Source organism: Argiope bruennichi, chromosome 8 (genome assembly GCF_947563725.1).
Source record: "Argiope bruennichi chromosome 8, qqArgBrue1.1, whole genome shotgun sequence".
Taxonomy (NCBI): domain Eukaryota; kingdom Metazoa; phylum Arthropoda; class Arachnida; order Araneae; family Araneidae; genus Argiope; species Argiope bruennichi.
Genome location: NC_079158.1, coordinates 125,656,010 through 125,668,540, shown reverse-complemented (window position 1 = coordinate 125,668,540; position 12,531 = coordinate 125,656,010). Strand labels below are relative to the sequence as shown.

Below are 12,531 nucleotides of genomic sequence, written 5' to 3'. Positions count from 1 at the left end.
AAGTTGTTGGATCGAAGTACTTACTATCTACCATATACTATAAGCTGCAGAATAATTGTTGGGTCAACCACAAAAGGGAATCATGCTAATACTAGGCAAGAGCTCAAAGACCAGGTGAAATATATAAAGAAATTATTTGATTAACAGATCAGGCATGGATTTTGACTAAACAAACTCTTCTTCCCCTTAGGAATGTGAGAATATTTGGATGTGATTGGAATTAAAAGAATCTTAATAAATGATTTCTACATCAATCAGCAATTCATTGGTGAACAAGTTAATTCAGATTTACCAATTTCTGCTAAAAATAGAGGGGAATGTTTATCTATCTGTTGTCTAAGTACCTGCAATGAGAAGTAAATCTATTGTAGGCATTTGCCTCAACTGAACAAACTGAAAATTCCCAATTTTTTTTAATTACTTCCTAAAAATTCAAACAAAAGTTATTGCATACTGTGGATAACAATAGAGATTATTTTCTTGAAGGTATTATTTTCTTTTTTGTTGTTTTTATCTAAACCTTTTTTCTAACCAATTTTTGCTGTCCATCTTATAATAAGCATAAATATTTTTTATCATTCCAAGCACTTTCAGAAAGAATATTATGAGAGCTGTTTACTATCTTCTCAGGAACATACGTTTTGGTAATAATTACTTGGTAAAATAGAGTTAATTTAAAAAATATATATAATTTTCTGTCTTTTCCTCCTGTATAATACTTTATACTATTTTTACAGAATGATACAAGATTTGAATCTCCCATTAAAACGTCACAGTAAAGTCAGTGTTTTGTCTGGTGGGATGAAGAGGAAGTTGTCAGTTGCTATAGCATTTGTTGGAGGTTCTAGAGTTGTCATTCTTGATGAGCCTACAGCTGGTGTTGATCCTTACTCTAGAAGAGCTATTTGGGATTTAATACTTAAATATAAAAGTGGTGAGCTCTTGTTACTATTTTAAGTTTTTGGTACATTTGTCTCTCTTTAATTATAATGCATTATTTAAGTTTCTAAATTGTGAAATATAATAGATTTTGGATCACATGAATAGCTTATAAATTCAGTAATATCCAACAATTAGTCTCAATTAAAAATTATGATTGTTATTAAAGTTGAAAATTCTTTACATATTAGTAGTTGATTTTCTTAGTAATGGTAACTTTTGTATTGTAATTTTGATTTTAGTAATCTGTGTAGAGCAAGAGGTAAAAGAGGTTTCTTCCCCCCCCCCCTTTATAGTTGATAATTAAGATGATAATTCTTGGAAATATCACAATACAAATCTGATTTTTACACCATTTAATATTATAAAAATTATTTTTTTAATTATATCTATTTAGAGACCATAATCTTTTTCTTGTTTGAATTCATTAACTTAACTAGATGTTTTTAATTATATTTTTAAAATATTTTCATGGATATAAATGAAACCTAAATCATTTTCAATGTTGCAATTTATATTTCATTCTGTTTTTGTTTTTTTTCCCTTCAGTTGTTGATGATCAAGATATAAAGATTGAGTTTATTTTTCTTAATGAATACATTTTTTTTAAAGTAGATGTAAAAATCTTTTGAATTACTGCTACCATTTGAAAAGCAATTAGGAAAGTTTATTAATGTTACTGTATTTTTAAGTATTTTTATATTATTGCTGTTTTAGTGGTGCTTGCTTTCTTATAGTAATATCCAGATTTTTTTTTTCATTGAAACTGAAACTGTATTTATTGAATAATCATCTGATATATTACATAATAAATAAGATATATTTAGAAAAGATTTCAAATTTTAGGAAAATTAAAGAAGCATATAGTACAACGAACATAACTCTACAAGGCATCTAAAACAGTATGAATTACATGACTATCGAAACTTAAAATGTAGTGTCACTGCTTTAGAAGTATCAATATCTCAGACATCTTTCTTAGGAGATACCTTGTAGAGAAATCTTTAATGTATATATATCATTCTTTAAAGCCAAATACATTGAGGAGGCAAGAAGAAAATACTGTGCTCCAAGTGTTATTTACATTTTTCTTAATTATTACTGTGTCTTTGAAAATCAGCTTTAAAGAATAAACAAAAAGAAAGAAAAGAAAAAATTTAGTGCGAAATTGAATGCCATCATTCCATTGAAGTGGTTTAAGTGATTGTGAATGAACAGCTTTATATAGATTCTAATTGGATATCTTTTGTAGGAAGGACAATTCTGCTATCAACTCATCACATGGATGAAGCTGATATTCTGGGTGACCGTATAGCTATCATTTGCAATGGACAATTAAGATGCTGTGGTACACCTCTATTTTTGAAAAACAATTTGGGGGATGGTTATCATTTGTATATAGTGAAAAAGGAAGTTGAAACTGATTTAGAAAAAGGTACTTTTTTCTTTATTTTTTAAAGATGTTAGACTTAGCTTGAAATTGCATGAATAATTATACAAACTTTCAGCTTAATCCTTTACCTACCAATGGTATTTAAAAATATCATTTAATTCATACTGATATCTGCATAATATGAACTTTTGTAAAAGCATTTAAAAGAAGATGAACATTATAGCTATGACAGAAGTAGTAGATATCAGCTTAAGGCAGAAATTAAAAATCTTTAATTATTATTTTAATTAAAAATTCTCTTTCTTGATGTTATTCTGCATCAAAATTAATCTAATAATGAAAAAATAAAATTGAAAAATTGATAATAAAATGATTTAGTAAATAAAGGTTTAATACTCATTCTGCATATGAAGAATTTTTTTTTTTCTCCTGCTGCTCCCATTTCTATATTTTAATTCCTACTTCACTCAGTTTTCTTTGCTGTTCAATTGATCATGTGAGATTATTATTATGCGTTTATGATGATAGATGTTGTTTATTTTGTTTATCACAAAAATAACACAACTTTGGACACAAGATATTTTATGTTAAGTTCAATTTTTAGTTTCTAAATTATTTATGGCATCTGTTTTTGCTATTGAAACATAAAAATTATTGCATTAATATAAACTTTCAAAACATTTTTATAAGGTAGGTTTACAACCATAAATGATCCCAATTCCTACTTTTTTATGAATATTTATATTTTATTTTTGTTTATATTTTTAAAATATGAACAAATTTGCTGAATAATTATATAAATTTAATGTGCAGTTGTGCTATATTTTCCTTTTATAAAGTGATAAGTGTTTTTATTTATTTATTTTAGACAGAAATGGAGTTGTGAACTAGATATCTTTAAGAATCATTGTTTAGTGGTTGACTTCAACAGTAATTTCAAAATAATATGTTTTGTAGAGTAATTAAAATATATTTTCAAAGAAGAAATATGCATCCTTTACCAAAATATCGCAAGTAGCAATAAAGAAAAATTTTTCCACCTTGGGCTTTAATTTGTTTTTTAACTGATTATGGTTATAGTTTGACAGATTATAAATCTACAAGAAAAAAGAAATAATAATCCTTTGCTCATTCCATTTTAGCTGGCAATGATAGTATAACATTTCCTATCTTAGAATTTTGCATGCCATAAATATATTAAAAAGACAAGGAGTAAAATCTGTTTTGGATTTCAAATTATAATTTAAAATTTGTGTTATGTGAGTGCTGTCATTTTGAAATTAAAAAAAAAAAAAAAAAAAAACATACTGGGAATATCTATCATGAATAGATTATTCATATCATTTTTCTGTTATTTTAAAATAAATGTTACTATTTTATTCTCATTTCTCTTATTAATACCAAAATTTTTTTGTCTCTTTAATCATTTCTAATCGAAAAATAATCTTATATTCCTTGTATGTTCATTAAAAATATATATATAAATTTTTCTGATGTATAGCAACTCATACTGTGTTTATTCTTTAGTGAATATTCAAAACACTGTATCAGCATTCATTACTAAGTACATCAACTCAGCATACTTGGCCTCAGAGAATAAAAGGGAATTACATTATGTATTACCAATTAGTGAGCTGCGAAAAGGAAATTTTGAGAAATTATTTAGTGCCCTTGAATCTAGTATGGCAGACTTAGGTATTGCAAGCTATGGCATAAAAAATACAACTTTGGAAGAAGTTTTCTTGAAAGTCGCTGAAAAAGGTCTAAAAGAAGGTAAATATTTGATATTTTGCTTTTATTTTTTTGTTTTAAAAAATGAAATTTATTGATTTCAGTTGTGTCATAATTAATTCTCTTTCGATCATTAGTATTTTTTAAAAAATTTGAAGCTCCGATGAAAATTTGAACAGTGTCAATTATTTTATTATATTTTTAGCCATAAATTAAAGTTATTCACTGATTCTTTCATCCAGAAATGGGAAATATTCATAAATGTATTATTATTATGGGGATTACTGATATATATCTATTTAAAAAAATTGTATGAATATAATTTTATTTCCAATTTTTTTATTAATAAATTGTATAATATTTCATTGTCATTGAATTTTTAAACACTTTAAAATACTAGTGCTGCAAAATTTAATTAATCTTGAGTGAATGTTAGTTGCTTTAGAAGGTTTTTAAAGGATATATTCTTTATATGTATTCTTCTCTGTGTATTTTTTCGTTCTTTTCAGTTTGTAGTTTTTCACTATTACATTTTTTTTGTTACTATGGTAATATATATTTAATTATATGGTAATAAATAATATTAATTAATTACAAAATTTTGTAGAAAAATTCCTAAATATTTGGCAGTTGCAAATCCATTCAATATAGGTGTAGAATTTGATAGAACAGTTCCTAATGTTGTGTGTAAACTTTTTTTTGATTATTTTTATCATTCTTATTACAATATTGTTATTTGTCTTTTCATGGTTTCATAAAAATTTTAATTAGAAACCTGATAATTGCCACAAAAACTCAATTGGCTTTGATAGCAGTATATCAGAACCAATTGTTATAAATTATTTTATTTTAGAATTTTATATTAAAATGTACGTTTTCAAAAAAATATAGATTTTATTTTAAGTTTGAAATAATTTTGCAAGTTTGTATAAAATAATAAAATATTTTAATTAGGTATTTATCTTGAGATTTTCAATTGAGAGTTCTATTCAAAGTACCAATCACCAATGTCAAAATCTTGATGTATTCTTTTTTATTTGTAAATATGAGAAATATTGCTTGAAAACATAAATCTGATTTTAAAGAAAAAATGAATAAAAATTAATGTAAAGTGTATGCATTTTTTCCCTAAAAATGTGCTGCTTTAGATATGTCTACAGTTAGTGATAGCAGCCTGAAGCGAACAAACTCTAGTGGATTTTATGATTCAGTTTCCCCTGACCCTGAGGAAGTATCTCCTTCACACAAATTGCAGGACACAAGTGTGGCTGAAGTGTCCAGTTCTGACCCCATCAATGGCTCAATTGTTAATTCTTCCATTAGTAGTCGTAAACGATCTGATGACAGAAAAGCAGACTACTACCAACTTCCACCTAATCGTGTTTCAAAAGAGCAACAGGGTATGAGGTAGTCCTTAGCATGCATGCTGCTTTAATATGATTGCAAATGCTCTTTGAATTAGCACTTTTAGATACAGAGTTTTGTGTCCTTTTTGCATGGTGGATGGGTTAGAATTCATTTTTCAACTTTATTAAAAAAACTTTTGCATGATTTTATTAATTGTAAAATAAATGTTTTACTCTTTATACCAGTGTTTTCTTTTAAAAAATGAATTGCAAAATTGTTGTGCTTTTCTATTAGTTTGCATGATGATTTTAGTAATTTTAACTATTTTGGGAGCTTTCCCCCTCCCCCTCTATTTTTCATAATGCATAATTTTTATAAGTCACTTTTCTTTTTGTTGCTCAGTAGTAGCTGTATTTAATGTATATTTAAATGTAGCTAATTTTCCATTTAAATATGCTTTAAAATAATATTGGCATTTAAATATTTTAATGATTAGAAATTAAGATAGCTTTAATGTATTTTCAGCTAAATTTGCCTAATTTGAAATTGCTGCCTTAATTTGCAAGTGTTAAATAATTTATCCAATTGAATCAATGAAAAAATAATCAGAAATTAACAATTCAGGCTAATCAGTTTGGAAGTGTAGAAGGACTCCTTCAAATTCATAATATTCAGAAGCCAACGAAGGAAGACTATTGTAGTATTATTCATATATGCAGTGTTTGCATTTACATTTACTGTACCATTTCATAAAAAATAATAATAAATAAAAGGTAAAATTTGGACTTGTATCACTTTTTTTTTCATTGATTCAATTACGAACCAAAACTGACTATATACATTTAATTCTGCTTAATGAAATGTACAGTGTTAGTTAACTTCTGTATTTTAAGTATGTAACATTTGCATTGCTCTCTAAATGTACATTAATTAATACCAAAAATTATTTGATAATTTCGGCTTTATTTTGTTTCATATAACAATAGAAAAATTATTAAACTGAAACATATTGTGATATGATTATGAATTATTAATATATTATCTGATGTAAAATTTTGCAATATAATTTCTTTCCCTCTGGTAATGTAAGGGCAAAATAAAGCTTTAAAAGATTTCTATTTTTTTAAAATTGCAGTAAGTTTTATTATGCATTATTGTTTTATTTTAAACTAGTTAATTAGATATTAATTATATATATTTGTAAAAAAATTATTGAAAAATGGAATCATTTAAAAATTTTTATCTGTTTTCTGCATTCTAATTATCATTTTTTGTGGAATGCTTTAATTTGTCAAGTTTTTTATTATGATATTGTCAGATTTAGTATTTATCTGAAATTATTTAATGAATTTTTTTATTTTATTTACCTTCTATTATCTAATCTCTCTTTTTTCCTGATTTTGTAGAGCTGTAGTATTTAATCCATTTTTGCTCCTTTTGTATTTAATTTTTAATATTTCATTAATTATTAAAATTATGTTCTTATGATCCTTTTTACATTTAATTAAATATGTTTTACATTAATGTTTAGAATTTTGTTTAAGTTTATTCTTATATCTATTATAAATACTTTATTCTGTAATTGTTGTATTTTTAGTCATTAATCAGAAATTTGTCAATTGCTAACTGTTCATAGTTTTTGTCCTTTTTTAAAAAAATGATAAGTTCAGATTTGAGGTTCTCACAATTGATTTAAAAAATATACTAGTGTGAAATTTCCTATTTTATATTTATTTTTGTATAAAATATTTTCAGATAATGTTGCTTCTTCAAATCTGGGTCTTGAAGGATGTGGCAGCTATAAAGTTGAAGGCAAAATGCTCCTTTTCCAGCAATTCACAACCATTCTTTTGAAAAGATTTTATTGTACAAAGCGTAATTGGAAAGGCATCTTTTCTCAAATTCTGCTTCCAGCCTTCTTCGTCAGCATAGCAATGTCTGTTGCTTTGACAGCACCAAAAGTCGAAGATCTCCCTCCACTTGTATTAAGTCCTTCTCAGTATTATAACTATACTCAACCTGAAGGAAATGTAATACCTTATTCAAGAAACAGATTAGACATAGACCATGTGGAAGACAGGTTTGTTATTTTAAAATTGTGTGTATTTTTTATTTTAGTTACATTTTTTACAATATTTAGTGTTTTAAAGTAAATGTAGTAGCAGTTTAACTGTTCATTGTATTGGCTCTCCTTATATCATATATGTTGCAATAGAAATGTAAAATTTAAGCTTTTTTTCCATTTGATAAATCAATAATGCTTTAATTGAAATTTTAGTATATCGGTTAGTGTTGGTGTTTTTTGTGGTGATGAGGGGTTAATAAATTAGAATTCTTTACCATATCTGATTCAAAATAAATTCAGTGAAAAATATTTTGATTAATAAGGAAAGTGATTATTGCTCATCATATAACAAGGTTAACTTGAATTTTAAATATATAAATCATTGAGTTTATATGAATTCTATATTAATAACTATGTTTCATTATTAGAAAGTAATTCTCAGGAAATTTTTATTTCTTTTACTTTTTTGCCTTTGAAATGGAGAAATGGGTCCTTATGTCAAATAATTTTTCCTTCCATAGCCTAATCCAGATTATTAATTTTTTTCTTTTTAATAAAATGAATGTTTTATTTTAAAATGTATTTTATATATTTAATATTTCTAATTTATTGAATTAGATGGTCTAAAGATGCAAATTCCGAGCAAGTATTTGCTACTCTCTACATGCCATCGGGTGTTGGTGCTACTTGTGTTTTTAAATCTCCATTTAACAACAGTTTTGATGAGAAGATGAATTTTTCTGCTCGTAACTATGACTTGCTCTCTGCTTTCTTTGAACCTTCCTGTGAAAGTGTTTTTATGCCTGGACTTCCTCTGGACAATTTTGTGCCTCCACCACCCACGAATAGTCCTCAAATGTTAAGCAATCCAAATAATTTTACTGTGATCAGAACTACAGGTATTTGTTTTTTCCAATAAATGATTTAAATATTTTGTTTTATTTTTCATTTATTTATGTTTTGTAATAGATAAATAATACTTCTGTTTTTACTTTTGCAATAGAAAAAGTGAACATCAGTATTTGTAAGAAATTCATAATTTGAAAAACTTACTTTATGTCATGGAAATGTTTATTTTTCAAATATTTTAATGATTTACTGAGACATCAAAAATTTTTTTTAGATAAATATTCCAAAAAATATTAATAAACAATATCAAATTCCTTAGTAAATATTGCTTATAATAATTCAAAAACAAACTATTCTTATTAATTTAAATATTTTCTGTAGGTTATTTCTCAAGATTTCTAAATTTACAGTTCTTTTTTTACAGTTTACAGTTTATTTTCATTTACTTTAAATATTTATTTTTAAGATCTTAAAATTGGATAAAAATTATTAACCATTTGCAAAATTAATAGGCATTTCATAATGTCTGAGATAATAAGATAATGTCTGAAGGTCTTATTTTTTTTCAAATATAATCTAATCCATGTATAAGGCAACAGTCCTTTTTTGTCTTCAAAAATTTACCTAAGATTCTTGTGACTTTCAAACCTGTTGCCGTAAATCAAAAATATCGCGAAGGAGTAAAATGGGTATAATATTTCCTAAATAATTTATTACAAAGTAAAATGTTAGAGGCCACTATTGATAATTTAAACTGTGGTAACTCTATAGGAATCTATATGAGCACCATTTTTTCATTCATTTTCTTCTTGTATGTGATTAGTTTTATCTGCGCTATTCTAATTTTATATGTCATTTTTTTTTTTGTGTGTGTGTGTGTGTGAGAGAGATGGGCTAGAAGTGAAATTCTTTTGTGGCAAATTTTACATTGCAGGTGATTGTGTTTGTGAAAAATTAAAAAACAACATGGCTATTCAGCTCTTTTCCATATATAAAAGCAAGTTCAAAAATCGCTTTGTGACAGTGCAACAAAAACAGCAGTAATAAATTGTTTTAAAATTAAAATAACTCATTTTCATTATAAAAAATATATTATTTCAACAAAATTAATAATTTAATTCATTAAAAATTAATTTTTCCCCCAACTTAGGAAATATATGTTTAACAGTTAAAAAAAGTTCCGAAAATTCTTGCACTTTCTTTATATATTGGAATATCGGTTAACTCATTTTGAGATGTTATTGATATAATACTAACAAAATTGCTAAATTTATATGTTACAAAAACTAAATCCTGTAAAAATATTATGATAAAAGTTATTTAATGTTTACTATGAAATAATTTTTTACTTAAAAAGATGCAGTAATAATACTTTTTAAATCTCGTGTAATGCTATCTTTTAAAAAATTCTAACCTTTTTTTATTTTGAATTAAATTGTTTATTATTTTGTGATAATTTATAATAATAATATTCATTCTGATAATTACATAACATTGTATGTTCTTTTTTCTTAAAAAAGAACATAATTTTTGGATTCCTATCTTTCAAAATAAGGAATTTATTTGTTGCCTTTTATAAAATTCCAGATTATGTTAATTGAACCAAGAACAGATAGTGCAGTTCTCAAGAGACACATAGCTTTAATCGTACATATATTTTTGAATGTTTCTTCAAATAAGTATGTAATTAACAAATTATACTCTGTTGAAATGGTTATTATTATTTGTTGTGAATTGTTGTACAAATAAGTTACTTTATGCAACTATTTTACATTGTAATTATAAAATAATGAATCCAATTTTCTATATTTGCTCTAAAAAGATTTTGAATAGTGACATTTATATGTTTCATGTAAATTTCAAAAATTGTCTATACAATTCTAATGATATGAAATTTTTCCGTAGAATCTCCATCAAAATATTACCCTAGTTGCCATTGTTCTGATGATAAGACTGGTCATGTATGCAATGATCACTACACCGACCCACCATCATTTAAAGTTGTAACAAGTGACATTTTACTTGATATTAGTGGACAAAATGAGCACGAATATTACTTATATACTACTGGGTTATATAGATTAAGGAGGTATGCTACATTCCATTAAACTAAAATGCAGATGTTAATGTATGAAACAAATGTTTTGTTTTGCTCTAATGATAATTCTTTAAAAAATATTTTAGACATTAAAACATTTATTTTGAAAAGATTGAATGTGAAAAAATTAGTTTTGTATGAAATTCATAATAATTTTTTATGTGGAGTTTTTGTTTTCAATAACCTATATATCTTTGTTTAAAATTTTTTTAATCTGATTGCATAACACTATATTTACTTTTGTCTACCTTCTTGAAGTAATCTTGGCAGACACGTTTTTAAAGAAGAATTTTTGATTATCTTTCATATTTTTAAAAAAATATTTAATTAACTATTTTGGATTTCCTGCAATTTTTTGGATTAATAAATACATAAATGCCTCTGCTAGTGAAATTTTTTTATCAAATATTTCAAATAAAGTTGCTTTTATATATTCCCATATGAATATATATATTTATATAGTTATAATGATTTTTACATCTTTTATTAGTAAGTTTCATTAAGTCCACTTCTTAAAAATATAATTGTTATAATTTTTTTATATAAAAATTAGCATGAAAGCAATATTTTAACTGTGATTCCAACACATTTTAATGCATTTTGTGATACAATTTAAAAATTTTTTTTGAAAAGACGGCATCATTAATAATAAATTGCATTGATTAAACATGGCACATTTTACATCTAATTTGTGTCCTGTTCTTTAAAAGAAAGTTATGGCAGAAAGAAGTGGTGCATGCATTTTAGCTTGTTTATTACAACTTGATTTTTTTTCAGATATGGAGCATTTTCCTTTGGCTTGGTGAGAGATTATGTTCCACAGAATTTTGGAAAGAATGCCCCACCCTTGTTTCGGAAGATAGCAGTGCGAAATATTGCAAAAGTATTCATTAATGGAGAAACTCATCTATTTTAAACTTCTATTACTTTTTTGTTTGCATAAAAAATGGCTTTGATTTAAAAATATTTTTTTATTAGGTTTGGTATAATAATAAAGGATATCATGCTATGCCTACCTATGTTAATAGTTTGAACAATGCCATTTTAAGAGCAAATCTTCCCAAGTCCAAAGGATATCCTTCAGCTTATGGTAAAATATATTTTCTCAGCATGTCTATTAAACAGTATATTTATTAAAAAAAAACTCAAATATTTTCACATTTTTAATTTAAAAATTTTATATGTTTCAAGTTATATATATATAGTGTCATTATTCAAATTTTAGTACTACTTAATATGGTTTTCTTATTAAAGTAAAAAGAAAAAATTGTGTGAAGTTTTTCATTCTATTCAAATTAGTTTCTTACTCATTTACTAATAGCCTGTTTGCTTATTTTTCCTGTGACTTTAATCAAATTTAAATCATATATAAATTTCTGTTTTACAAAGCAAATTCTTTGTTGGACAACATATATACAGTATTTCTATGAGATGTGTAAAATTATTTCATTGCTTTTGCAGGTATAACAGTAATAAATCATCCTATGACTGATACTTCATACTTGCTATCAAAAGACCAAATGTAAATATCTATTTTTATTTGAGTTTATTCTTTATTAATTTCTATATTATAATTAACTATTGAATTCATTGCCTTAATACATCTCATGTTGTTGTATAGTTTTAGCTTTTTATCATTTCAAATATTTTTCAACTTTTATCTTTCTTGAAATATATATAAACTAGCCATCTTTTAACCAATTTGTTCACCAAGGTTATTGATATTTTTTTATGCTGTAAAAATGTCATATTTTAGAATAGAATAATGTAATGAATTTTTTTTAAAAAAACATTCCAACTTTTTATAACAACTGAAAATTATGAATTCTATTTAGTCAGTTTACAGAAAATAAAAAAACTTTATGAAATAGTTGCAGAAATGAAAATTTTACTATGGAATTAATGATTGACAAGAACATGCAGTTGAATGCTTTAGTGGATGATTTTGAATTATAGCAGATAGGGAGTATGTTGAAATTATTATTAAAATTAAGAGGGGGATTGTCCAGAAATGAAATCAACATCATTAAAATAGCATTTTTTTTGTTTTAATATAATACAAAGCCTTTTCTTGTAATGTTTTGGAAGATATGAAAATCAATATCTATA

At 25.0% G+C, this 12,531-nt stretch overlaps 1 protein-coding gene across 3 annotated transcripts in view; it reads left to right on the top strand.

The window, feature by feature from the left end:
* LOC129980885 (ATP-binding cassette sub-family A member 2-like) overlaps nt 1-12,531 on the top strand; it is a 70,800-nt gene that overhangs the window by 33,952 nt on the left and 24,317 nt on the right. For 2 of the 3 annotated variants that reach the window (XM_056091340.1, XM_056091339.1), the window contains exons 26-35: nt 738-934; nt 2,192-2,374; nt 3,860-4,105; nt 5,212-5,463; nt 7,166-7,490; nt 8,094-8,374; nt 10,230-10,413; nt 11,200-11,305; nt 11,401-11,512; nt 11,884-11,944. In XM_056091340.1, coding sequence (XP_055947315.1) covers nt 738-934; nt 2,192-2,374; nt 3,860-4,105; nt 5,212-5,463; nt 7,166-7,490; nt 8,094-8,374; nt 10,230-10,413; nt 11,200-11,305; nt 11,401-11,512; nt 11,884-11,944 — 1,947 coding nt within the window. The remainder of the gene's footprint in view (nt 1-737; nt 935-2,191; nt 2,375-3,859; nt 4,106-5,211; nt 5,464-7,165; nt 7,491-8,093; nt 8,375-10,229; nt 10,414-11,199; nt 11,306-11,400; nt 11,513-11,883; nt 11,945-12,531) is intronic. The other variant, XM_056091341.1, reaches the window with a different exon arrangement.